Source organism: Megalobrama amblycephala, linkage group LG22 (assembly GCF_018812025.1).
Source record: "Megalobrama amblycephala isolate DHTTF-2021 linkage group LG22, ASM1881202v1, whole genome shotgun sequence".
NCBI classification, from domain to species: domain Eukaryota; kingdom Metazoa; phylum Chordata; class Actinopteri; order Cypriniformes; family Xenocyprididae; genus Megalobrama; species Megalobrama amblycephala.
In genome coordinates this window covers 7,923,434-7,948,555 of record NC_063065.1, presented here as the reverse complement: position 1 = coordinate 7,948,555, position 25,122 = coordinate 7,923,434, and the positions used below count along the sequence as shown (strand labels likewise).

At 37.2% G+C, this 25,122-nt stretch overlaps 3 protein-coding genes across 7 annotated transcripts; 1 reads left to right on the top strand and 2 right to left on the bottom strand.

Moving 5' to 3' along the window:
* The first annotated feature begins 227 nt into the window (after window positions 1-227).
* On the top strand, window positions 228-17,265 carry LOC125258353 (myosin light chain kinase, smooth muscle-like). 2 transcript variants are annotated; one of them, XM_048175252.1, is made up of 15 exons: window positions 228-498; window positions 1,181-1,243; window positions 3,213-3,248; window positions 3,721-3,839; window positions 4,056-4,212; window positions 4,968-5,279; window positions 5,389-5,485; window positions 5,564-5,767; window positions 7,109-7,326; window positions 14,223-14,346; window positions 14,455-14,607; window positions 14,747-14,876; window positions 15,013-15,097; window positions 15,263-15,403; window positions 16,662-17,265. In XM_048175252.1, exons 1-15 carry the CDS (start codon window positions 360-362, stop codon window positions 16,865-16,867), a joined length of 2,184 nt encoding a protein of 727 aa, XP_048031209.1. In that variant the 5' UTR covers window positions 228-359; the 3' UTR covers window positions 16,868-17,265. The 2 variants fall into 2 exon arrangements, with proteins under 2 accessions (XP_048031209.1, XP_048031210.1); XM_048175253.1 differs by lacking the exons at window positions 228-498; window positions 1,181-1,243; window positions 3,213-3,248 and adding an exon at window positions 3,345-3,486.
* Window positions 7,460-13,865, bottom strand: si:ch211-40k21.5 (uncharacterized protein LOC100332117 homolog). 4 transcript variants are annotated; one of them, XM_048175268.1, is made up of 6 exons: window positions 13,618-13,865; window positions 10,379-10,468; window positions 9,076-9,157; window positions 8,725-8,919; window positions 8,350-8,502; window positions 7,460-7,835 (listed from the first exon to the last, which is right to left on the bottom strand). In XM_048175268.1, exons 1-6 carry the CDS (start codon window positions 13,839-13,841, stop codon window positions 7,551-7,553), a joined length of 1,029 nt encoding a protein of 342 aa, XP_048031225.1. In that variant the 5' UTR covers window positions 13,842-13,865; the 3' UTR covers window positions 7,460-7,550. The 4 variants fall into 4 exon arrangements, with proteins under 4 accessions (XP_048031225.1, XP_048031223.1, XP_048031224.1 ...); XM_048175266.1 differs by having other exon boundaries at window positions 12,977-13,702; XM_048175267.1 differs by lacking the exon at window positions 13,618-13,865 and adding an exon at window positions 10,902-11,211.
* On the bottom strand, window positions 17,256-24,977 carry coasy (CoA synthase). Its single transcript, XM_048175257.1, has 10 exons — window positions 24,794-24,977; window positions 23,408-24,113; window positions 21,675-21,889; window positions 20,962-21,093; window positions 19,981-20,170; window positions 19,274-19,338; window positions 19,089-19,173; window positions 18,876-18,973; window positions 17,951-18,097; window positions 17,256-17,873 (listed from the first exon to the last, which is right to left on the bottom strand). The coding sequence occupies exons 2-10, from the start codon at window positions 24,084-24,086 to the stop codon at window positions 17,805-17,807; spliced, it is 1,680 nt and encodes a 559-aa protein (XP_048031214.1). The 5' UTR covers window positions 24,087-24,113; window positions 24,794-24,977; the 3' UTR covers window positions 17,256-17,804.
* Window positions 24,978-25,122: the final 145 nt, after the last annotated feature.

Here is a 25,122-nt window from a genome sequence, read left to right as displayed (position 1 = left end):
GTGTTTTGCTTAGTTTTAATGACTACAAAGTTTTCTATCTGCGAGACTGTCACATTTGTGCACATTGTTTTTAATATTTCTTTGTTGTTGTGTATTTTGACAGTGATTGAGTAGCTTTCAGTTACAAGCCACGTGTGGAAGCCCCGCCCCGCCCCTTCATCTAAATCACTATAGCTCTCACCTTTCCCCGTCTCCTGCTCTCTCAAACCATTTACATGATCAACCTGATAACATCTGCTCTGACTTGAAGTAGAACAAGAATGCTGCCAAATTAAGCAGTGAGAGAAATGAAAGGAGACATGCACATCTGAGGAAGAGACGAAGAGTTTTGAACTTGTCAGAGAGATCACACTATAATAATGACCTTTATTGAAAAGGGTCAAAAGAAGACCTACATTTCAACATTCAGGTTTGAGCTAAAGCCTCCGCTGGATGTGCCGAAGAGAAGAGAGAATGGAGCCATACTGACACACATAGAGGAGAGCTGTCTGAAATCAGGTAAATCAGCTCAGAGATAGTTCTACACATTACTTTAAACTTTTATAAAACATTTTTAGGAGACATTTAAGACATGTTTTCTTGTCAAGATGTTCAAGAAGTTTGGTGGCTGTAAGTAGTTTCTGAACGAAGTCTTTCCTGCTCACCAGGACTGCATTTATTTAATTAAAAATACAATAAAATCAGTAATAATGCAAAATATTATTACAATTTAAAATAGCTGTTTTCTATTGTTATATATTTTAAAATGTAATTTATTCCTGTGATGAAAAGTTTAATTTTCAGCATCATTACTCCAGTCTTCAGTGTCACATGATCCTTCAGAAATCATTCTAATATGCTGATTTGCTGCTCAGGAAACATTTCTTAAATTGAAAACATTTTTTTGTGGAAACCATGATAAAAAAAAAATAAAAAAAATCAGGATTCTTTGAGAAATAGAAAGTTTAAAAAAAAAAAACATATTTGAAATAGAAATCTTTCGTTAAATTATAAACATTTTTACTATCACTTTTGATCAATTTAATGCACCCTTGATGAATAAAAGTATTAATTTCTTTAAAAAAAAATCTTGCTGACACCAAACTTTTGAACAGTATTGTATAGGCTACACACAGAAAGAGATGAACTGGTTTTGATATTTGTGCAGTTAAAATAACATTATTCTGACACTTTCGAACAGAAACTTCTGATACAGAGAAAAAGTCTCCTAAAAATACCCTGGACAGAGTGGAGACCAATACAGGTATGTACCTTACAAACTACAAGACCTATATACAAGAATATTACAGAATATTACATAGAACATTTTAAGATTTGAAATATTCACAGATTCATTAAAGTAATCTGTTTCCAAACCCACATTATAAAACGGATAGTTCCGGCCCTTGATTCTGATTGGTTGAGCCGCGTTCAAAGCCGTTGTAAAATTCCCGAAACATAAGTATGTATGATTGTGTTGCTGGGTCTGTCTTAGCAACCACTCTTAGCAACGTTAAAGTGTTTGTTCTCAATTGATTTTGTTCATTGAAGTGAGAGAGATATCGAGTGACCGAGTTTATTACCTGTATTCAGATTTAGCATTTTCCTTCAAGTCAGTCCTATGTTCATAATAAATAATGTTTGAATGTCCATTGCAATCTTGTCCTTTTAACATTTAACGGGTTTTCCCGTTAGTTTCAATATAAAAGTTTTTGCGACTGAGTGACTCACTCATAAAGACAATCTTGTGGCGTAATAATGTAACTTCTGTTGCTGTGCATGGTCAGGGACTATTTTTTTCCAGTGGAAGGAAAGCTTTTAATGATTTAATTTTTTTTTGTGTCTAACATCGCCCCTTAGCTGTTATAAATTCACTGTAAACCACGGCTTCTTGGGGCTTATTGCTTGATTCTAGTCTGCATTGACATTTATGGTACGTTTACACGACAATGTACTAAAAGCGAAAGTTTTTCCTTTGTGTTTTTCATGTACAGATGACAATGTTGTCAAAACGATCCCCGTTCACATGGATCTGCGAAAACGACTAAAAGCTCTGTATTATCATGCCAGGCCAGTAGTTGGCGATCATCATTTTCACAAATTTGCATTTTAGCAGTTTACACAGAGATGATAACGGTATTGTTTTCAAAAACGTGCACTTTGAATCCCGTTTTCAAAAATTTGCGTTTTCAGGCCCCCAAAACGCTGTTGTTGTGTAAAAGAACGGCCAAAACATATAAAAACTTTTCAGTTTTTAGTTGAAAACGGTGTCGTGCAGTGTTGCCAAGTCCACGGTTTTCCCATGGAATTAGGCTACTTTAACACTTTTGCCTTGGGTTGATTTTCATGTCCGGGGGTTGAAGTGACCCCAAATAACATGGTATTTAGCCGCTGGAATGCGAATTTTACCTGGGGAACCCTGCCAAAAAATGCAAATTTTACCCACTAGAACACCATTTTTACCATTGGACCCCCCTGAAATGCGATTGGGCTAGTTTTGAATAGCAATTAGGCAAACCTGGCAACCCTGTCATGTGAACGTGCCCTGAATCAAGAAGAGCAAAAAATTTTTGTAAACAAAAGTGATTTATCAATCAGAATGTCCTATATATTTCTGAATCTGATGAATACTTCTGAATTTTTACGAGCAAAACCATGTTTACATCACATTTAAGGGGCGTTTACATGACACTGTTTTCAACTAAAAACTGAAAACTTTTTATGCGTTTTGGCATTTGGGGGCATGAAAATGCACAAAGTTTTTGTAGTTTTGTAAACTACAAAAATGTGAATTTATGAAAATGTGACATCATGCATATGCGCATAATGTGTTTAGTTCTTCTTTACAAAGTGACATCGCCAACTACTGGCCTGATAGTAGAATACAGCTTTTTTAATAGTTTTCATGGATCCATATAAACTTGGATTGTTTTGACAATGTTGTCGTCTGTATGCGAAAAACTCAAAGGCAAAAACGCTCCCATTTTTAGTACATAGTTGTTGTGTAAACATACCCTAAACATCAGTGCAGGACAGAATGTGGGTTTGGAAACAGATTTCTTTAAATTGCATTCAGAAGACTATTGGGTCTCGTTATGCCTGTAGCCAATCACAGAGGCCTTCTGTGTTTTCTAGCCAATTATATGCCACATTTAATTACCCCATCGCCTTGACCATAGCAAGTCACATGTCTTATTCAAGTGAATGAATTTGGTCTGTGTGTTTCCCTGCAGATGTCACACTGAATAAAACAGCCAGCAGTAGTTCAGGTGAGTGTGTGATTTCTGATAAAGACGTTTTCAGCTTTACTTTCACTTGTTAATATGCTACTAACCAGTTAAGGTTGAAGGTGTTTCTTTTGTTTTACGTTTAACACCTGTTTAATGATGACTGCACTATAGTGATGTTGTTTTTCAAAAGCATTTTGGAATCTGAAGCGACTTTAAATTGACGATTCAAAGAGCAACTGAATCTATTTTAGAACAAGCTGGATGGATGCATTAATATGTATGTTAATCTTGTAAAGTGTTACTGAAATGCTAATTCTAATTCTGATCCTCAAACTGAGCTAAATACTACAACAGGAATTGAGCAACTAGGCCACAATCAATGCTAGCAATGCATTCTTGCAAGGAAAGTGATGTAGTTGTAAAGGTGGAGCATCTCTGTTATGGTTTAAGAACCTGAACTACTTCAGTCTTTGTGTTTGTTGTAGTAATTCAGTCTCTCCTCCTGTTGTAGTTGAGTTTTTGGATCCCCAGCAGCAGGTTGTGGCTCGTGTCGGAGGAAGCGCTCGACTGCACTGCCATTTCATCAGCTCTGGGCCTGTGGCTTCCTGCTGGATTCATGACAGGGAAAAGGTCTGACCAGTTAATGAAGCTTAGTGCAACATGATTGTCTACACCTGTGTGAACTTAAGAACTCACTAATTAGAAGTGTATTAGAAAAATGCTTTGTTTGCAGTTTATTCCATGTGTTTGATATTTAATGCAAAGTGATTGTGGCCACTATATTTGCAAGATCAAATCCCTAAAATATCTACATAAGTCAGTTTGTGTGTTTTCCGTTACTCTTAGGTTGTGTTAGAAGGAGCACGAGCGAGTGTGAAGAGCAGCAGCAGTAGCAGCACCCTGGTCCTCTCTAAGGTTCTTCCTGTAGACGCAGGAAGTTATTCCCTCTTTGTTCGTGACCGAAGAGGAACAGCTCACTGGACCGTAACCCTCAGTGTCATTGGTAAGACCTCTCATTCTCTTAACTAATGTAGATCGCTTTTTTTCATCTTTAACCTGTTGTATTCTTTGGTGCATCAAATCCGTCTACACACACCTACATCTGTGATGACCTGACAACCAATCAGATGCCTCTGTGTTCTTAATGGTGTGAAATTTTATAATATAAATACTTAAATAAAAACTAAAAATGTTATTTAAAAATTCTATTTAGTTTTAATTTATATATTTTGAATTGGCTTTTATTTTTATATTCAGTTTTATTTAGGTTTATTTTATGTGCTTGTTTTTTTTTTTTTTTTTTTTTTTTTTTTTTTTTCTTTCAGTTTAGCTGTAGTTTATATATTTTTAAAATAACTGTTAATTTTTAGTTTTTTTTAGGGTAAGTTGGTAATTTTGTCAGTATTTAAAGTATTTCCATTTAGCTTTATTGAATTAGCTTATTTTTTATTTTCTTATGTGCTTTTGACATTTGAGTTTCTATTGTTTGCCATTTTGTTTGCAATATTTCTATTTAGCTTTAATTTGACATTTCTATATATATATATATATATATATATATATATATATAATATTAGAGAGAGAGAGAGAGTGAGTTACATTTAGCTCTAATTTAAATTTCAGTTATTTAATTTCTGATTTAAGTTCATTTTATTTATTTCAGTTCAAACTAGTTTTAATAGTTTAATTTAACAATAACACTAGTTCTCAATCACTTTAACTTTATATTTACTTTATATCCAATTTGTTTCTCCCCAGATAGTCCCGACCCTCCAGCCTCGTGTCCGTTCGTGTCCCAGTTGACCTGCACATCTCTGGTTCTGTCCTGGTCTGGGCCGTGCTTCGACGGAGGATCTGCCGTCACAGGATACGTGGTGGAGCATCAGAGGCTGGACCGACCCGAGCCCGGGAACTGGACTGTACTGACTGACCGGTGTCAAAACACCTCGTATCGGGTCCGCTCTGGTCTCGACCCGCAGGGAGAGTATAGCTTCAGAGTACGTGCCTACAACACAGTGGGAGTCAGTGACCCCAGTAAGGAGTCGGATCGCATTAAGATGAACACAGCAGGTAGATGCTACTCTTACATATATCTCTTACTCTTACTCTTACACTATAACTGAATAGTAAACGCAGCATTCCTTTAAGAAGTGTTCCTCAAGCAAGCTTAATGTTACAGTTGAGCCACAACAGGAAGTGACCTCATATGGGGAGATTGTGACTGACACCACACACAAAGCCAGGGATCATTATCAGGTCCATGAAAAACTGGGAGTGTGAGTATCAGCCTCTTTGTAAAATCAAATGTAAAACTGGGATTTGTGTTGGTCATATCTTGATGTACCTCCACACAGGGGGAAGTTTGGGGAAGTGTTCAGGATGACCCATATGCAGACTGGTCGGGTGTGTGCGGGTAAATTCTACCGGGCCCGTGTCTCCAGAGACAAAAAGGCAGCGAGGCAAGAAATCAAGCTGATGAACGAACTACACCATCCGAAGCTGGTGCAGTGTCTCGCAGCCTACGACACACCGTCTGAGACAGTCATGGTTCTTGAGTAGTGAGTTAAATTATTTTAAATTTCACACATATAAACGTACACGCATACAGTCAAATCAATTTATTCAGATTTCATTCATTTAATATGGTTTATTCACTATAGTTTAAAAAGATGGTAATAAAATAGACAAATTGACAAGATCTCAGTTAAACGGTCTTAATTTTAAATCTAATCTTAATTATGTAACACTTAATTTAATGATAACACTTAAGCAAAACATGGTCAGGTCAAAGTGTCTGAATAATTTTTGGTATTTTTAGATGGAATTACTAGACCATGGAATTACTGCTTTTTTTTTTTTTTTTTTTTTTTTTTTATCCATTCACATACATCTTAATTTAAAGTCTTTTTGAAGGAAGAGTCAGTTCAGCAGCCGGTTGCATAAGCTGCTTAGATTAGTCTTACAAGCTTACAAGTTGGTCATCAAACCCTCAAGTCTTAACCTAGTCCCAGACTAGAATGAAATGCATGTTTTAGCTGTTTTGATTTTTCTCTTATATCTTAAATGTCAGAGCCATTGTTTTGTCTCAAGATGCACAACAGTAATTTTTTTTTTTTTTTTTTTTTTTTTTTTTGCTTAAATGCCTTGACACCAAGAATAACTATGAAGATAACTATGACGATAACTACATTTGAGTCCACACCAACGAACGATAATGGTCTGTCTGTTGTAAGTTTTTAAAGTGTGTCCAACATGTTTTTGCTGTTCTAGTTGCATTCACACAACTTTAACCAGCAGATGTCCTCAATGCTATGTTTCGAGTGAATAGTTAGTGTAATCGACCTAATCTAACAGTAAATTAAGCTGAAGTAAAATAAAAATAACACCTAGTCTTTTTCACTGCAACTTCAAAAGGAAGCAAGGATATCTGATGTAATTTGTTACACGGTTTGCTAGCCTAGTTTACTGATATCATCATTAATACTCCATTTATTCTGAGGGTTGTTTTCCATATCCATTTTCTTTAAAGTCCTTTTATCAAACAGTGGTGGCTTTTTCTTGACCTCAGCAATTAACTTCTCTTCTCAGCAATGTCGTCTGCCAATTTAAATGTGCAAGCCCTTAAATTAGAACGGATTCGGATTGGCTGTCAGAGTTTTATCATTCAACAGCTGGAAAAAAAAATCGTTCTGAAAGTGATCCCAATGATATCGCTTCTCTACATCGTTATAGATGTGGACACTATTTTTATATTTAGAATGAATTTTAGAACTATATCTTTATCATTATCTTTATATTTATCGTTCTTGGTGGTGTTATCGTTCAAACAATGTTCTTTTTACCCACCAAAAACATTTGAAAATTTCTTTTGAAAGTTAAGGAAAGTTTTTGTCTTGAAGTATTGCAGGCGGTGAGCTGTTTGAACGGATTGTAGATGAGAATTTCGAGCACAACGAGCCCAACAGTGTAAACTACATGCGTCAGATCCTGGAAGGAGTCCAGTATATGCATCGCAAACACATCATTCACCTCGACCTGAAGCCAGAGAACATCGTCTGTGTGAACGGCACTGGGACGCTCATCAAGATCATCGACTTTGGATTGGCCTGCAAACTGGGTGAGTTTTTAGTAAGTGCATTTACAGCTGTGTTTCATCTAGGGCAAAGTAGGATCTTGAGGGAAAACTCAAATTATAGTAAGCACTCTTTCACAATACCCTGTTCCACCAATGAAAAAAAATTAAACGATTATTCCAAAGTAAAAACTTTTATTTCTTCACAATTTATTAAACCTAGATACATACTTTGCAGTCCATTTATCCACATCTGGTTTCAGTGTCTGTTACGTTGGGTTGTAGTTTGGGAAGAGCCACATGAGATGTCCCTTTGAGCATTCCCACTGAATGCGGATGAGGCTCCCTGATGTTAAAGTTTTAAATTCCAGAACCGGCTCTCCACACTGATGGCATGTCCTAAACAGTCCTGTCAAGCTGGATTTGTTGACCACCCATTTCTTCTGATCTTCTTTTCCTATTGTCATTGAAATGGGTTCTAATTTTACATCTGTAAAGGACCTCATGGCATCTAAACGCTCTTCCAGTCGCTGTGCAGTCTGTGCCAGTTCATCCTACAAGACAGAAAACAATGGGTGAGCTAACTGGCTAGATTTTAGAAGTTGCCCTGATGCTTTAAAACATATACAACCAGTGCACACTTTGGACTAAATTTGTTTCTTGTGACCTTAACTTTTTGATCTGAAGGCTTGTTTAAGCATTGTAGACAAGATTGGGCTTTAATTACTTTACAAAACATTTAATAAAATGGGTATTAAGTGGATCGAGAAGGTAAAGCAGCCAGCATAAACATGATTTTGGTTGAGAATGTCTAGCACAGGTGTGTCCAATCATGTCCTGCAAAGATTACCCCAATTAAACACGCATGAATCTGCTAATCAAGGTCTTACTAGACCTACTAGAAACTTCCAGGCAGGTGTGTTGAGGCAAGTTGGAGTTAAACTCTCAGTTTGGACACCTCTGGTCTATAGTGTTAGTGGGTATTGATGACTTGACTAAAATATGGAAAACTGTAATCCTGAAAGTCAATTTTTCACAGTAAAGACCATTTGTAGTAGTTTCACCAACCTTTATTTCCTCCCAGTGCATTGCATTGTCTTCCTCTGTAGTCGTGCTTGAAGACGAACTATGAGGAACAAAGTTGTATGATGGTGCAATGGAACCAATCACGACATCTAGATCAGACCCATCCTCTCGTCTTTCAGGCTGTGCTTGTTTATCCTAAAAGATAGAAAATAGTAAGAAGGGCAAAATTATAGTGAAGTAGTTGCATATGGTTTCCACAACTCTACATTTTAATATAGATTTCAACTGATGAGCAGCCACACACATGTACAGTATATGTTCCATTTTAAGATTTGAATGTTAGCCTTTTTGGATCTGGCAAGCACTGCAATAATGGCACAAACTAACTAAAGCAGTGTTGGTGTAATGAGGACTTACTGGTTTATATGGCCTTAGGGAAGGAAGGTCATAGCAGACGCCAAGGACCTCAACGTTTGTGGGTGTGGGATCCGGACTAGGCTGAGATTCAGAGTCTGACTGGCATTCTGGACTAGGCTGAGAGTGGTCTGAGTGCAGGTCTTCACTGGCATTACATTGATCTGAGTGGGGGTCCGGACTGGGCTGAGATAAATCCTAAGACAGTCAATGTTTGAGATTAGTATGTTGTATCAATGCAGTGTAAACCAAATGCCTTTTACATCTACCAGTTTGAGCAAATAATCATAAAGTAAACCTTGGCATAGGTTGACCTGTACTTGTGCAATGTTAAACAATTACTTTCTTCCATACCTCAGTTTGCAGTGCAGCTGTTTTCCGCGGTCGTCCTCTCTTTTTCAGCGCGGCGCTGCTGGATTTGTGTTCACCACACACCCTTAGTAAACGAAAATCAGAATATGAAAATGTAAACGCTTCCATTTGGCTATTCTGTACTGGGCTAAAGGTGGCAAACATTATAATTATTTTAAAAAAAGCAAATAAAAATATACTTTATTTATATAGACAATAAAGCTACATCTTCCCCTAAACTATGTAATTTGTGTTTTTGATCAACACCAATGACTGAAACATTAGCTATTTAAAAGGATGGTTAAACCAAAAATGAACATTGTCATTTACCCACTGTCAGGTTGTTCCAAACTTTTGTTCTGTTGAACTCATAGTTAGATATTTTGAAGAATGTGGGAAACTGAACAGTTCTGGGGCACCAATTAAATTTGTATTTGGTTTGGTATTTTATCTATTTTAAAATACACTTTGATGTATTTTTTTTTTTTTTGTCCGACCCTGGCGTTGCCTATCTACAGAGGCGACAACCAAAGTGCGTCGTTTCTTTATTCTGTTATATTGTCCGCAAGTGCACTTTAAGTGTGCCATTTGGAACAGGTCCATTGCAAATGATTGATATATTCATACTGACAGCTATCAGCATGGACGCAGCATTACTCTATATCCTCCTGTACACACTTACGATGACGCGAAACTCGTTACTTCAAACAAACGTGCACATACTGTAATTCTTTACCTGTCCAGCAGATAACATGCAACCTCCGCGTCACTCTTCATGCCTTTCTCCACCTTCAGCGCTTTCCACCTGGAATAGGCCACGCCGATGTTTACTCTGTTTTTCTGCCTCAGTCTGTCTTTTTCTCTCTTTCTCTCGTTTGACCTCTTTCGCTTTCTCGGTAGAGTTTGTAATGTCCCTGCGGCTAATGCATAACCGTGGTCCATAATTTAATGCTCCGAACAGCATTTAATGCTAAAGATTCTTTAGCAAAGAGAGTTCGATGAGGTGGAGATTGTCAACTCTGTACTTCAGATGACGACCGCGTTGTAAAAATCAGCGTTTTCCAAAGCTACAAACCCAGTAACATCATTAAACCGTATTTTTTATTTTTAAAAATGTATATCCAGGGGCGTTACCATAGAAATGGGTTAATACAACCACATAAACTGTCGTTGGCGTTTTCAGTAGTGTTTGACGTCTCCTTTAAGAAAAGGGTTTCTGACCGCTAGCTGCTGCGTCAGCCAATGAGCAAGACGCATTTGGTCATGTGATCTCAAAATGGAACCAAAAGTGGAGTTGTTTACTCACCTTTGAGAGCCGATGTTTGAAACGGACGGTGGAGGAGGTTCAGACCTTCCAAGCTTCGACGTTTTGGAAATGGATGTGTATCTATCATAGCTGACAAGCAAAATAATCATGCAAATAAATAAACAATCGAAGATGACACGAGTACAAGCAAGACTTTGTTAGTGTTATGGTTCCCCAGCAGCAGCGCTGTTTACGTGCTCAGAACAATCATACTAAAATGCATGTGAACAACATTTGCAAAAAGGCTTTAATTTTACTGCCATAGAGCTGCAGTCCGTAAGTCGAAATCTGTTTAAAATCTGCTATTGCATTTTTTTTTTTTTTTTTTTTTGCATCGGGAAATTATATTTAAGTGGGCTGTGCATCGGCACGGATCCTCAGCTCACAGCTAGCACAAAATAACTTAAATTTACCATATTCAACATAGTAAAACGATTAAAAAACGACAAAATCCCTCCATAACTGTATGGATTAAGTGAACAAGTGTGCTACTGTTCCCCAATTACACAAAGAGAAGTCTTACCTGTCCAGCAGAAAAAAAGCCGTCTCTGCATCCGTTTTAAACCCGTTTAAAAACCGGAGTTCACGCCACCTTTCAAAAGCCCTGCCAATATTTATTCGTGTTTTCGCATGGGCCCGATCGCATGCCCTTTTTTGCTGTAGCGACTCCGCAGTCCGAACTCTTTTCTTTTTTACTGCTGGTGATTCACCAGTTGATGATTGCCGTTTTGCACTTTCCTGATTACAAGCAGCCATTAAAATGGCAAGTTTAATTATTCCAGCTACTGTAAGAAGTGGTTACAAACACGCGACTCCTTTATGTATACAGTCGTGACGTAATGGCGCAAAGACGAATGGCGGCAAACTCGTATTTCGCCCGGAAACCGACCCGACCCACTCGTATTAAAAAAACATTACAAGCTTACCGCTGTAAGCAAATGGATTTGAACAATTGCTCAATTGATATTGGATCATTTTTAACAACAAAATATAAAGTTATAGGCAGCAGTTTTAACCAGTTTTAATCACCTAAGCAGTGCAATAAAACCGTACGTATTTAAGAAAACGATACTTTTGTTAGGGTTATGGTTCCCCAGCAGCAGCGCTGTTTACGTGCTCAGAACAATCATACTAAAATGCATGTGAACAACATATGCAAAAAGGCTTTAATTTTACTGCCATAGAGCTGCAGTCCGTAAGTCGAAATCTGTTTAAAACCTGTAATTGCTTTATTATTATTATTATTATTATTATTATTATTATTATTATTAAAATATATATATTAATAATAAATATATATTTTATTATTATTATATAATAATGAAAAAATAATAATATATATAAAAAATATATTTTGGCATTATCATCTTTAAAGGTACAGGTTGTAGGACCTGCCACTAGAGGGCGCACTACCAAAACAATAACAATCGCGTGGTTTGAGGCTAAGAAGGTGCGTGGAATGATGGGATTTGTTGTCTTCTACCCAACCGCTGACGGCCATCAATCAGACGGAAAGATAAATCATGGATTTAACGGATGAGGAAGTTTTATAATACTATAATACCATAATACTAATCTTGTTGATCGTTATAATGGCATACGTTTTCTGTAAAGATACGAATCAAAACAACTCACCTGTCGAGTAAAACACAAGCGAGATCGGCATCTCTTTCTAGGTGAAGTTTGTCGCGAAGCTCTCTCCATCTAGAAAATGCAACACCGATATTGATCCTCGTTCTTTCTCTCCTCTTGTCCCAAACTCTTCTTGGGTCGTTTGGTTGGCCCGTACGCTTATGTTTACGGGAGCTGTCCTTGTCGACAGAACCAGCGGCAGATGGTAAACAGTAATTATGTTCCATAAATAAGTAACGCAATCCACCATAAAACGTGCAAGAAGTAAATAAGGAACTGCTTGAAACAAGCTAGTGGTTTGCTGGACGCTAGACACTACTTCCGCATTTGTCCACGACACTGTTGTCATGTGGTTTCTACGTAAGTAAAGGCGATAACAAAGGGTAACTGACGTCATTGACAGGCGACTGCACTGCCCCGTGTCACTGTTTAGAATGGGGAATTTTCTCATGATTTACAAGTAGTTGAAAACAGAGATATTGTTAGTAATCAGCTGAACAAAATATTTAACACTAGCCTAGTGGTTTTTGGATATTTTACTGCGAATATCTTACAAATTGTACCTAAGCAGTGGAATAAAACCGTATGTATATACGAAAACGATACTTTTGTTAGGGTTATGGTTCCCCAGCAGCAGCGCTGTTTACGTGCTCAGAACAATCATACTAAAATGCATGTGAACAACATTTGCAAAAAGGCTTTAATTTTACTGCCATAGAGCTGCAGTCCGTAAGTCGAAATCTGTTTAAAACCTGCAATTGCTTTTTTTTGGGGGGGGCATTATCATCTTTAAGTGGGCTGTGCATCGGCACGGATCTTCATTTTGTGCTAGCTGTGAGCTAACTTAAATTTACCATAATCAACATGGCAAAACGACAAAAGCACAACAAAAGAGTACTCCATAACTGTATGGATTAAGTGAACAAGTGTGCTACTGTTCCGCAATTACACAAAGAGAAGTCTTACCTGTCCAGCAGAAAAAAAGCCGTCTCTGCATCCGTTTTAAACCCGTTCAAAAAACGGAGTTCACGCCACCTTTCAAAAGCCCTGCCAATATTTATTCGTGTTTTCGCATGGGCCCGATTACATGCTCTTTTTTGCTGTAGCCACTCCACAGTCCGAACTCTTTTCTTTTTTACTGTTGGTGATTCACCAGTTGTCAATGATGATTTTGCACTTTCTTGATTACAAGCCGCCATTAAAATGACAAGTTTAATTTATTCCAGCTGCTGTAAGAAGTGGTTACAAATCGGCATCCAAACACGCGACTCCTTTATGTATACAGTCGTGACGTAATGGCGCAAAGACGAATGGCGGCAAATTCGTATTTCGCCCGAAAACCGACTCGACCCACTCAAATAAAAATAAAAAAACATTACAAACTTACCGCTGTAAACAAATGGATTTGAACAATTGCTCAATTGATAACGGATGATCTTTAACAACAAAATATAAAGCAACTTTAACCAGTGTTAATCACCTAAGCAGTGCAATAAAACTGTATGTAGGCTATAGTTACAAAAACGATACTTTCAAACAATAAGCTGTTTATCTTTAAGTATATAGAGTCGTTTTCAGTCGGTAAAGGTATCCAAACTGTTGCTCACCTGTCTAATAAAACACATGCAAGGTCTGCGTCTCTGTCTAAGTTAAGTTTTACAAGGAGCTCTCTCCATCTTGAAAATGCCACACCGATATTTATCCTCGTTTTATTTCTCTTCTTGTCCCAAATCCTCCTTGGGTCATTTGATTCACCCGTACGTTGACGTTTTTTGGTGTTCTCTTTGGCGACAAAACCTGCTGCAAACGATAATGAGTAATTGTGGTCCATAACAAAACAGAGTGGATTGCTAGATGCTACAGCTCTTCACTGTGTTGCCATGGTTTCTACGGAAGTAAGACTGAACATAACGCGGATATGACGCCATTGACAGGCGACGCAATGAAATGGGACGTTACACTGGTAAAATTGTGCGTTTCTCTGGATTTAAACGTTGGAATCATTTGAAATAATGCAGGTATAGAAGTGAACAAAATATATAACATTGTTCTAGTGGCCTTTGGATACTTTAATGTAAAATTCTTATATATTGTGGCTTTAACACTGTCATGTGGGAAGTATAAAATAAACGCTTTTCATATAGATGGCCTTTTTTTGCCGAACACTTTATATAAAGTTATGTGTGAATGTATATTTTTATTTCCTTTGCAGAGCCTGGGAAAGTTCTGATGGTGTTTCATGGGACTCCAGAGTTTGTGGCCCCAGAGGTCGTCAATTATGAACCTGTAGATCTGGCCACTGACATGTGGAGCATCGGCGTCATCTGCTACATTCTGTAAGGGCTCAAAATAGAGCTGTTATTGGCTGCCACCTGAACGGGTCTATTGACTAATATGTAGGTTTTTGGCTTCTGTAATGTTTCTTTTTTTTCACTCTTTTCCAGGCTGAGTGGCGAGTCTCCATTCCAGGGAATGAGTGATGCAGAAACCTTCGCTCTGGTCACTGCAGCACAATTTGAGTTTGACCCTGAGAGTTTTGATGATATCACGGAAGAGGCGAAAGATTTCATCAGCGGCCTATTGATGAAGGATAAGAGGTGAATGATAGTCGCATCATGCATGTTTTACTAAAATCTGTTAACTGCCCATTTTTAGTCAACATTCAAAATGGAAGTGTTCTGCAAGTTATGAAATTCACACATTCATGCAGTGTCTTAATTCAATTTACACTCCTAGAACAAGACTGTCATGTGAGAAGGCTTTAGCTCATCCCTGGATAGCTTTATTTGGTGACTCAAACTCAAGATCAACTAAATCCCTTAACAAAGACAAGATGAGAAGATTCCTGGCCCGACAGAAGTGGAAGGTATGAAAATTAGCAAGTTATTTGCTTGCAGTTGTTTTAGTATAAAGCTCCCTGATGGCTATCACTTCCTTCAGGTGGTCATCTGTACTACTTTCTACCTCTTTGGTAAACTGTGCATATTGGCCTTTTCTTGTAGAAAACTGGTAAAGCCCTGCTTGCGCTGAAGAGGATGGCTCGCTGGAGCAAATCTGATAGCCCACATTCTCCTATTTCTGTAGATGGTGAGACACATGGGAATATCTGTTTAAGTAATGGAGTGTCCAGGAAGCTATTACTTTTGTTTGTTTGTTGTTTTTTTTTGTTTAGCTAGTGGCACAAAAATTACTTGATCTGCAACTACCCGAGGATGAATAACATCTCGTGATGTCCCTGTCACTGTATTTCAGAGCAAACTCTGGGAAAAGAGGCCGAACAAGCTGTAGCATCACTGGAAAAACGGTTGTGGATTGAACCACGTTTTCACCAAGCGCTGCATGACCTCACTGAGAGCTGTGGAGCCACAGTCCACCTGGCCTGTACAATACATGGTACTGTTCACAATGTTTGTCAGAAGCCAAGTGTGCCGCACACGTCCTGAAAAGTGAAGCCAAAGCATTTCGATCGCCCCCCCCCACCCCCCCCCCCAGCCAAACTAAAAAAATTACACAAATTAATGCATCAAACATATGAACATCTCCTATGTAGTTAACCCTATAAAGCCTACTGTATCGTATTTGATGCACAAATTTAGAAGCTCAACTTTGTACAACAGGTTTTTCAGCAAACTACTACGAGCCGTGGAGGTTTATAATTTTTTACCAAGTAAAAGGCCTTTCAAGTATAATTATAAAAACGTGTATGGAAGCTTGTTTCCGCCACTAAATAAAAAATAAAAAAAAATAAAGGTAATTGCGACATTTTTCTCACAATTCTTAACTTTTTTTTTTTTTTTTTTTTTCCCTCAGAATTGCGAGATTTAAACTGGCATTTGCGAGTTATAAAGTCAGAATTGCGAGATATAAAGTTGCATTTCTGACTTTATCTTGCAATTGCGAGTTTATCACACAATTCTGACTTTATATCTCACAATTGACTTTCTTAGAATTGCAAGAATCTTACAATTCTGACTTTATAACATCCAATTGCGAGTTTATATCACAATTCTGAGAAAAAAAGTCAGAATTGTGAGGGGAAAGTTACCTTTTTTGAGTTTTATGGCGAAAACAAGCTTTTTTTTTTTTTTTTTCCTGCGAAATGTTTACTAATATTTATAACGTAATTGTAAGAATTATAACTCTTAATGTTCGTTAGATTTCAGGATGAATACTTACTGGACTAAAGCAACTTTGTTTGTGTTTTTTTTTTTTTTTTTTTTTTTTTTTTTTAAAGAAAAATCATGTTAATATGGGAGTATCAAATATGATAAGGCTTTTGAGGAACATTTATTTGGTCATCTCTCAATCATTGTATTGCATTGTTTTGTTTATTATTGAGAGATAAAGAGGGACAACTGATATTTATATGCATTTTATGCAAGTAACCTATTGTACACAATGTTACTGATTCACATTAGAAGCATTACAAACAATCAGAATGCCATGCTTTTTGGCAATTTAAATAACTGCACTAAATAGCATATTTTTTGCTCCGTTGCCTCAGAATAAAAGAGGCTATTATGAGCACCATATTAGACTTGTACCAGCCATAAAAGCCTTGATGCTTTTTTTTTTTTTTTTTTTTTTTTTTTTTTAAAAAGTTCAGCAAGGTTTTTAATTGGATCATAATTCACTGAAATTGTGTTTGCAGGATATCCTGACCCTAAAGTGATTTGGCTGTTTGATGAGGCGCCGCTGGAGGAGTCCGGGCGAGTTCAGATGAATTATAAAGAGGATGGCATTTGCACGCTCACCCTTGCTCATGTACAACCAGGGGATTCTGGGATCTACAAATGCTGTGCATCCAACAGCCTGGGGCAGGCGCTGTGTTCTGCCAGACTCACCGTGGAACTCTAGAACACGAGTCGTGCAAGTGCATTTCTGAAGTGAGAATGTTAGGAACCATGTGCAAAAATTATGTTGGAACAAAAGCACTTTAAAACCATTTTATCTCAAGTTTGAGGTCACTAGATGCCGTTGTAATTCACCATTTCTGATTTGATTTGTTCTATTGTTGGTTTTTAAAGTCACAGTTGTTGGTTTTTCTCTCACACCCTTAATATTTGCTTCAAGTTCATTGTCATTTTTTTTTTTTTTCTTTGGTGTGAAAATAGTTTTATCCATCATTTACTAGTTTGAGTGTTATCTACAGAACGTGGACATGGTATTTAATACAGAGAAAGACATTTTAAAAAGTTACATTTGTTGTACATGCATGTATATATGAAGAATAAAATTACTAAAGTTTTAAGAAATTAAGGTGATTGTTTTATTTTTAATGGCTAATTTAAAACCACATTCGTATCAAGAATTGTTCAGCATTACATCAAAAATCATGTCTTATTTTTGCCTTGAATCACTGACAAGTCTATCATGGGTTATTCTGGCATTCAGTTTTAACTTTGGTCTTCAGGAGGCACAATATAGATGAATAACCATCTTATCACTTTCAGAATGTATAATCTACACCACAATCATGTCAAAGCCTTTTTCTCTAAAAATAACAAGCTGACAACCAAATCTAAACTGACCATAGTTCTGACAATAGGCAAAAGAATAAATGGTAAACTGTATATTGCAGGTCTATTAAAAATGCTCTTGGTATGTTGTCAATTATTTTGCAGCATTAGAGCTATAACTGATACTGGCTGATTTGTTTATGAAGGATATAGGCTTTTGATGCAACAAAAGAAATGATTAAAAAACAGGTTTATGCCTCTGAAATGATCAACTAGGAAAAACCGTCACTAATTCTGAAAGTGTTGATGTAGTTTTATAGAAGTCTGTCGAGCGCTCAGAGTGAAGATCTGGTTTCTCGCCTCTTTTGAATCCGATGCTGTAATAGATTCCAGGCTTTCAATACCTAGGGAGACACGCATGCGTTAATGATTAGCTGCATGTTTTGAGGTTAATAAAGCACATCCACTGTGTTTGGTGTACCTGTCTCTGAGTAACGTCAGGTTCCCACAGTGTGCACAGCACTACGTTAGCATGTTCTATCAGCTTTGCATTCGGCCACTGACTCTTCAGTCTCCTCAAGGCGTCTTCCTCCTTCACACCGTCACGCTGGACTATACGCTTCACTGCCTGAGACAGAGAATTAACATCTATAATCTAGAATATTTCAATCATGAGAACTCTGAATATTTTTAGCATGTTAATGGATATGACAATGTATTTGGTCTTGGAGGACTATATCTTTTACATATTCTGTGTGTGTATATATATCACCAGTATAATCTGTACAAAGAGTCACATGGTCAATGCAAGGATGCATTAAATTGATCAAAAGTGACAGACATTTTTATAAGTTACGCAAGATTTACATTTCAAATAAATGCCGTTCTTTTGAAGTTTGTCCATTAAAGAATCCTGAAAAAAAAATGTATCGCCATTTATATAAAGAAAAATATTAAGCAGCACAACTATTTTCAACATTGATGATAATAAATGTTTCCTGACCCATGAATCAGCATATTAGAATGAATTCTGAAGGATCATGTGACACTGAAGACTGGAGTAATGATGCTGAAAATCCAGCTTTGATCACAGGAATAAATTACATTTTAAAATATATTACAATAGAAAACAGTTATTTTAAATTGTAAAAATATTTCAAATTATTTTTGATCAAATAAATGCAGCCTCAGTGAGAAGAAAGAGACTTGTTTCAAAAACATCACACAATCTAAAATATTTCATATATATCAGGTTCTTTTCATGTTTCTTTGTTATTAAATTTTTTTAAAATGTGTTTATTTCCAGGTTTAAATCTGATTTTGAATGTCAGAAAGTGCTCTCAAACATTTTAAACTTGCAGTGTTAAAAAAAAAAAACTTGTGTGGTTATTTTAAAGTTTTGGTACCTCTTCCTCTGGGATGGTGGCCACCCAAACCTCATGCACCAAATACGTCCATCCCGCCTCGAGCAACACGGCTGCATCCACCACGCAAACACCCTTACCTGAAACCAGGAAGAGAGAATTAATCACACTCACCCAGAAAAGTGTCCAATTTAAATCAGAACTATTCTCAGCAACAGCCCAAGAATGAAGCGGATCAGAGTTAAAATGCTTCACCCTGTTCTTTTGCTTGTTCTATTCTTTTCTTCACCAGCAGAGCAATCTCAGGCCACATGATATCTGTCAGAGCTTTCAGACGCTCCTGGAAAACACATACAGAAACATGCACACAAACACATTATATACAGGATGAAAACTATGTGTTCTGAATTCAATTACATTTATCAGCAGCGTTAAAGTACCTGGTTGCCAAATACTTTTCCACCCAGTACCCGTCTGTTAATGGTCTTATCCCCATTAAGAATATCTGATGGCAAAGAGAAACAAACAAAAATACTGATTAACTGACATTTTTCACGTTTTCTGAGAGGAAAATCTGCAAAAGGTCAGTACAAACTGAGATTCATTACACAGTAAACCCCACTGTTGTCATAAGTCCAGTTGAACCCAAAGATTAAATGAGTAGAACTTAAAATTTTGATGTTGTACGACACAAACATGTTAATTGCAATTTAATTGAAGTACCTACCAAATAATACAATTTGAATGAATAAACATCATGTTAACTTAAACATTTCAGTGTACCAAAATTCCCCCTAATTCAACTTTAAAACTTAAGTTCAGTTGCTAAGTATAATCAAATTGGCTGTACAAGTAATTTTAACTCATTTTTACATTTTTTTTTTTACCAAGTTAAATCTTGTATAGCTTAGAAAATGATGTTGAAACTGGTTTAATCATTTCAATGAGTTAAAGTAATGGAAAAACATATGTTACTATGACTTAGACATTATATAATTTTTTACAGTGTTATTCTTCATATACGGTCTGACGCAAAGCCTGCTGGAAACTACTGCAACTCATTCAGATTAATCAGTTGAGTTCACGTTGCCTTTTTTCTAACGTGAACTACTTTCTTTTAGGTAATTTCAACGTCTCCTCTCCATACCTGGGCCGAACTCCTGGATGACCTTCTGGTAGGCGGATGTTCCCGGCAGGTAAGCCTCATGACCGAGCTGATCGCAGTCGATCCGCACGGCGCCGAGACCCTCCAGTCTGTGTGCTATAGAGCTCTTGCCCGACCCACTGCCGCCCGTCAGACCAATCACATATGGATCCAGAGGGAGATCTGGCTGCGGCTGGAAACAGAAGAACAGGAAATTAAACTAATAGAGCTTTCTTTATGTGGATGAAATCAAAGTAATAAACAATAACTTGAATCTTTATGAGCATAAGATACTTCTTTGAAAACATTTTAAAATCTTTCCAACCCCAAACTTCTGAACTTTAAAGTATATGAGTAAATATATAATCTCAAAAGGGAGGGCAAAAGAAAAAGCAGTAGCAGCTGAGCTAAATCAGTCATCACATGATCAACATGCACATGTTAATGTCTGGAGACCCAGTGTTAAAGAGGAGACAATAAGGACTGTCACTCTTTTTGCTTAACAAGCTTTTTGTCCACAATCCTGCACTGAAAAAGTATCTCAGGGACACAAAACTGCCTGATAGGTCTCATATGTAACCATTCATCCTGATGAAGAACACACTATTCACCAAGTCCTCATGCATAAGACCTTTTCCAATGATATATGCTATAGTTAAAATATGCCAGTTTCAAAGAATTAATAAATAGGATAGTTATGGGTTACACTTTATTTTAAGATGACGTAGTTACATCAAATAAGTACTGAGTAATATTAATTAATTACATGCACTTACTATACAGTTGCGGTTAGGGTTAGTTACTGGTAATTATGCATAATTTACTGTTATTACTATAGTAAGTACATGTAGTGTTGTGTAACTACATTACCTTAAAATAAAGTGTTACCCAGTTATGGCCTAATGAATGATAGATGGATGAACAGATGAAGTACATTATGTGATTGTGGAATTTTTAGTACTAGTGAATATGGGATGTTCATACAGATGGAGGTTTGAGCAGCGTTCCCAGCAATCGTGTTCTCAGGCTGGAAGAACTGATCTTCTCCTCTTCGATGTCAGCATGATGGGCGTCTTTCAACAGCTGGATCTCGTACAGAACCAGTTCAGCCAATCCCTGCACAGAAACCATCACTTAATCTCACACTATAAACAAATAAATGACCAAAAACTAGCCAAAAGTAGACAACAGCAAAGTCCAAATGCACTGTGGTCAACATATTAACACAGCCACACTGATCTCACATGGATAATGACGTTCAAAGATCACAAATGTCTAGTTTATGACTTACTGAAGATTAAACATTTGAGAGGTGACAATAAATGCACATTAAACTTCCAGAGCAAAAGACTTTCATTTATAAGCATTATAATGTCGAAACTAAAATTCTTGATATTATATAATACACTATTGTACAAAAGTTTGGGATCGGTAAGATTTTTTAAATGCCTTTACTGTCAATTTTGATTAATTTAATGCATCCTCACTGAATAAAGTATCATTTTCCTTCAAAAAAAAAAAAAAAATCTAACTAACCCCAAACTTTTGAACCATAGTGTATATTTGTTTTATTATCTAACTAACATAATCACATAAGTGTCCAAATACATTTTGAGCTACTGTACGTCATGATTGTAATTTTCTGTTATAACAACAAAAGATTTTTATATGCACCAGAAAACAACCAACGTTCTCACATTTTCCACACGCTTCCTGTTGACAGCTTCACCACCTTTCCTCGTCTCCTCGCTGACCACAATGCACTGCAGCTCAGGGTCACTTATAGAGGGGCCGAAGGGGTCAGAGAGAGGAACGATTTCGTACTTGAGTGACGGTTTTACATCGTTCAGAAAGTCCTGGAGCTTCTGCACTCGCTGATCGTATGGCTCGATCAACTCCTTCAAGACCTTATCTACACATTACAGTAAAAAAAGAATAAATGTATGAAATTAGACATTTTTTGTGGTTCAAACTGTTTCGCCACATTTCCAAATGGTTTATCAGTTGATAACAATGGTGGCAAAACGTCTTGAACTCTCTTCAAGTCAAATATATACATATATATATATATATATATAAAGCAGCTCTAAAAAGACAGTATATCATTATTCAGCTCAAGTCAGTTTAGTGTTGATTCAGTTCAGTTCAATTACTGTGTAAAGTTCATCAATTATGAAATTAGTTCAATTCAGCTACTCTTAAAAATAAAGCTTCCAACAAAGGGATTTTCACAGCAATGCCTTAAAGAACCATTTTTGGTTTCCCAAAGAACCATTCAGTGAACAGTTCTAAAAAAAAAGAACCATTTTTTCTTAGTGTGAAGAACATTTTAATGATCTAAAGAACCTTTCCACTATAAAAGAACCTTTTGTGGAATGGAAAGATTCCAAATTCCATGAATGTTAAAGGTTCTTCATGGAACCATTAAAGGGGTCCTTGATTATGATTTCACTTTTTTAACTTTAGTTAGTGTGTAATGTTGCTGTTTGAGCATAAACAACATCTGCAAAGTTACAACGCTTAAAGTTCAATGCAAATGGAGATATTTCTTTTAAAGAATTCGCTGTTTAAGGACTACAACGAGCTTCTTGACATCACTAACCCTAAAATTTACATAAACCCCGCCCCCGTGAACACACAACAAAGGGGGTGAGGCCATGTTGAGCTGCTTTAGAGAAGAGGAAGTGTTGTTGTAGTAGAGTGTTGTTGCCATGCTGTCATTTTACACCAGACTGCTTCACAAACGAGGGTCAATTCAATGCTGGATTTGCACAAAAGATTAACATGATGGCACATGCTAGTGGATGAGTTGAATAAACTCCACAGTAACTACATAAATTTATCCACTAACCATTCAGAAACGTCCAGTTTCATTCTAAAAGTTGTAACTTCTTCCTGAGTCTCTCCATCAGTGTCGACTCCGGTTTGAACAATGTAAGGCTGAACACCGTTACTGACAATCCTCATTTTGTCTGCGTGAGATTCTCCAGCTTTGTTGTTGTTGAGCTGTTAAAGCTCCGCCCTCTTCTGGAAAGGGGGCCGGGAGCAGCAGCTCATTTGCATTTAAAGGGACACACAAAAACGGCGTGTTTTTGCTCACACCCAAATAGGGGCAAATTTGACAAGCTATAATAAATTATCTGTGGGGTATTTTGAGCTGAAACTTCAGACACATTCTGTGAGACACCAGAGACTTTCAGGAGCATTATAGGACCCCTTTGATGCCAATAAATAACTTTTTTTAAGAGTGAATAAGCAGCTCTACAGAAGACAGATAGTTGTTCTTCCATTCGAATATGTTGATGTTGCAAAATTCATCAATTATATTTGATTCATCTATAAATCACATGTACAGAAAACAACAGACAATACTCTACTAGTTATTCATCCTACAAACTTCTTTAAATCTTTCTAAAGGGTCTCCACTTACTTTTTAGTAGTTCCTGGTCACACACACCAATGACAAAACGTCTATTGGCTAGCAGACAGGAAATATTCAGCAGGGTCTTGTGGGCGCCATGTAGACGGTCAAAAGTCCCACCAACAACGACATCACTGAACGTCTCTAAGGGTTTTAATTCTGCACCTCTTCCTCCTCTATCATCATCTTCCTCGCCGCTAACCTCTTTTAGTCGCGTGTACAGAAGCACAGATGAGAGACTCGGGGTGCAGACGTAGCAGTGACCTGCGTACTTCTGCAAGCACTGGGTGACCAGCGAGGACTGGCCTGAATCCTGGATGGGGAAGTCTGTCAGCACTACCTCTGGCGAGTGGGACAGCGTCTGTGGGGTGGGAAACGGGCCGTTGTTTCCACTCAACGCAGCCGGTTGGCCACGGACATTAGTGAGCAGCACCCTGACGTCAAGGTGCGAGCAAATGTCAGCTGCGTTGCTGTAAAGGCGGGAGATGAGAGTGCAAAGATCCACCACGGGTGGGATGTAGACGGGCCGCACCTGTCCACCTGTGCCCAGGTTCAGGCCGGGGTGGAGATGGACATAAAGCGTGCGCTCAACCACCTGGGCGGCAGACGTGAGTACAGGTGCAATGCGGAGAGGAAGAACATGTAACGGAGATGTAAGGACCAGGATACCGGTGCTGAACATGGACATGATTGACAGCTGATGGTGACTGAGATGCTGGAAGATATAATACAGATCTGATTAAAAATATCACATTTCACACAGTGATCATGAACAACTGCTTTATTGAGTATGCTTTATAGATACTTTATGCTTTAAGAGTATGCTTTATAGATATTATGAAAATGTATAATACTCTGCAACTAATAAATACAACAAATAAATGATTATATAGTTATGTTTTTGTCAATATAATGTGATCATCTTTTGTTTTTACCAACAACTGTTCATTTTCTATGAATTAGTATTATTATACTACAAATGTAAAGCGTATTTGAGCTTTGGAAAGGCGCTGTATAAATGAACATAAAATATAAAATAGAATAAATTAGAATCTATAAAAAGTACAACTCTTAATCATGCAATTATAATTAAATTAATTCAATAAAATAGACTGGAAATATTGCTCTTAGTTGTGGAACGAAGTCAATAAAATGACTAATATTCAGAATAAAACAAGAAAACAACAGAATAGAGAAATTTCACATACATATGCAGATACCTTTAATAACTAATTGACTGAATCATTTATTAATTTAAAGTAGTAACAGACTCTGAAAAAGTAATGAGCTCTTATATTTCGTATATATCGATGAATGATTCCTGAATAGTGCAAAAACAACACAGCTGATCCGGAACAACATACAGTAACAACAGACTATTTCAGCAAAACTTACCTAGTATATTCTGCCGATTAGGGTGTTGAGAAATGCTAAATGCGGAATAATGTTGCAGAAGACAACTGTCTAATGTCAGCCTTCGTCATAATGTCCATATAAAACACTAATGTTTTGCTCAGGAGAACGAACTCAAGTCCAGTTGACCTAGACAGCCATGTGCTGGAATACTGACTGCTGATTGGCTGTCAGAGAGAGTTCCTGCCCTAATGAATCATGGGAAATGTAGTTTATAAAGGCTTTCATTTTCTTCAAACGCTTACGAACTAATTTGTCACCAAATAAGAACATTTCGCATCTTGTCATTTCAAATTATTTACAGAAACTAT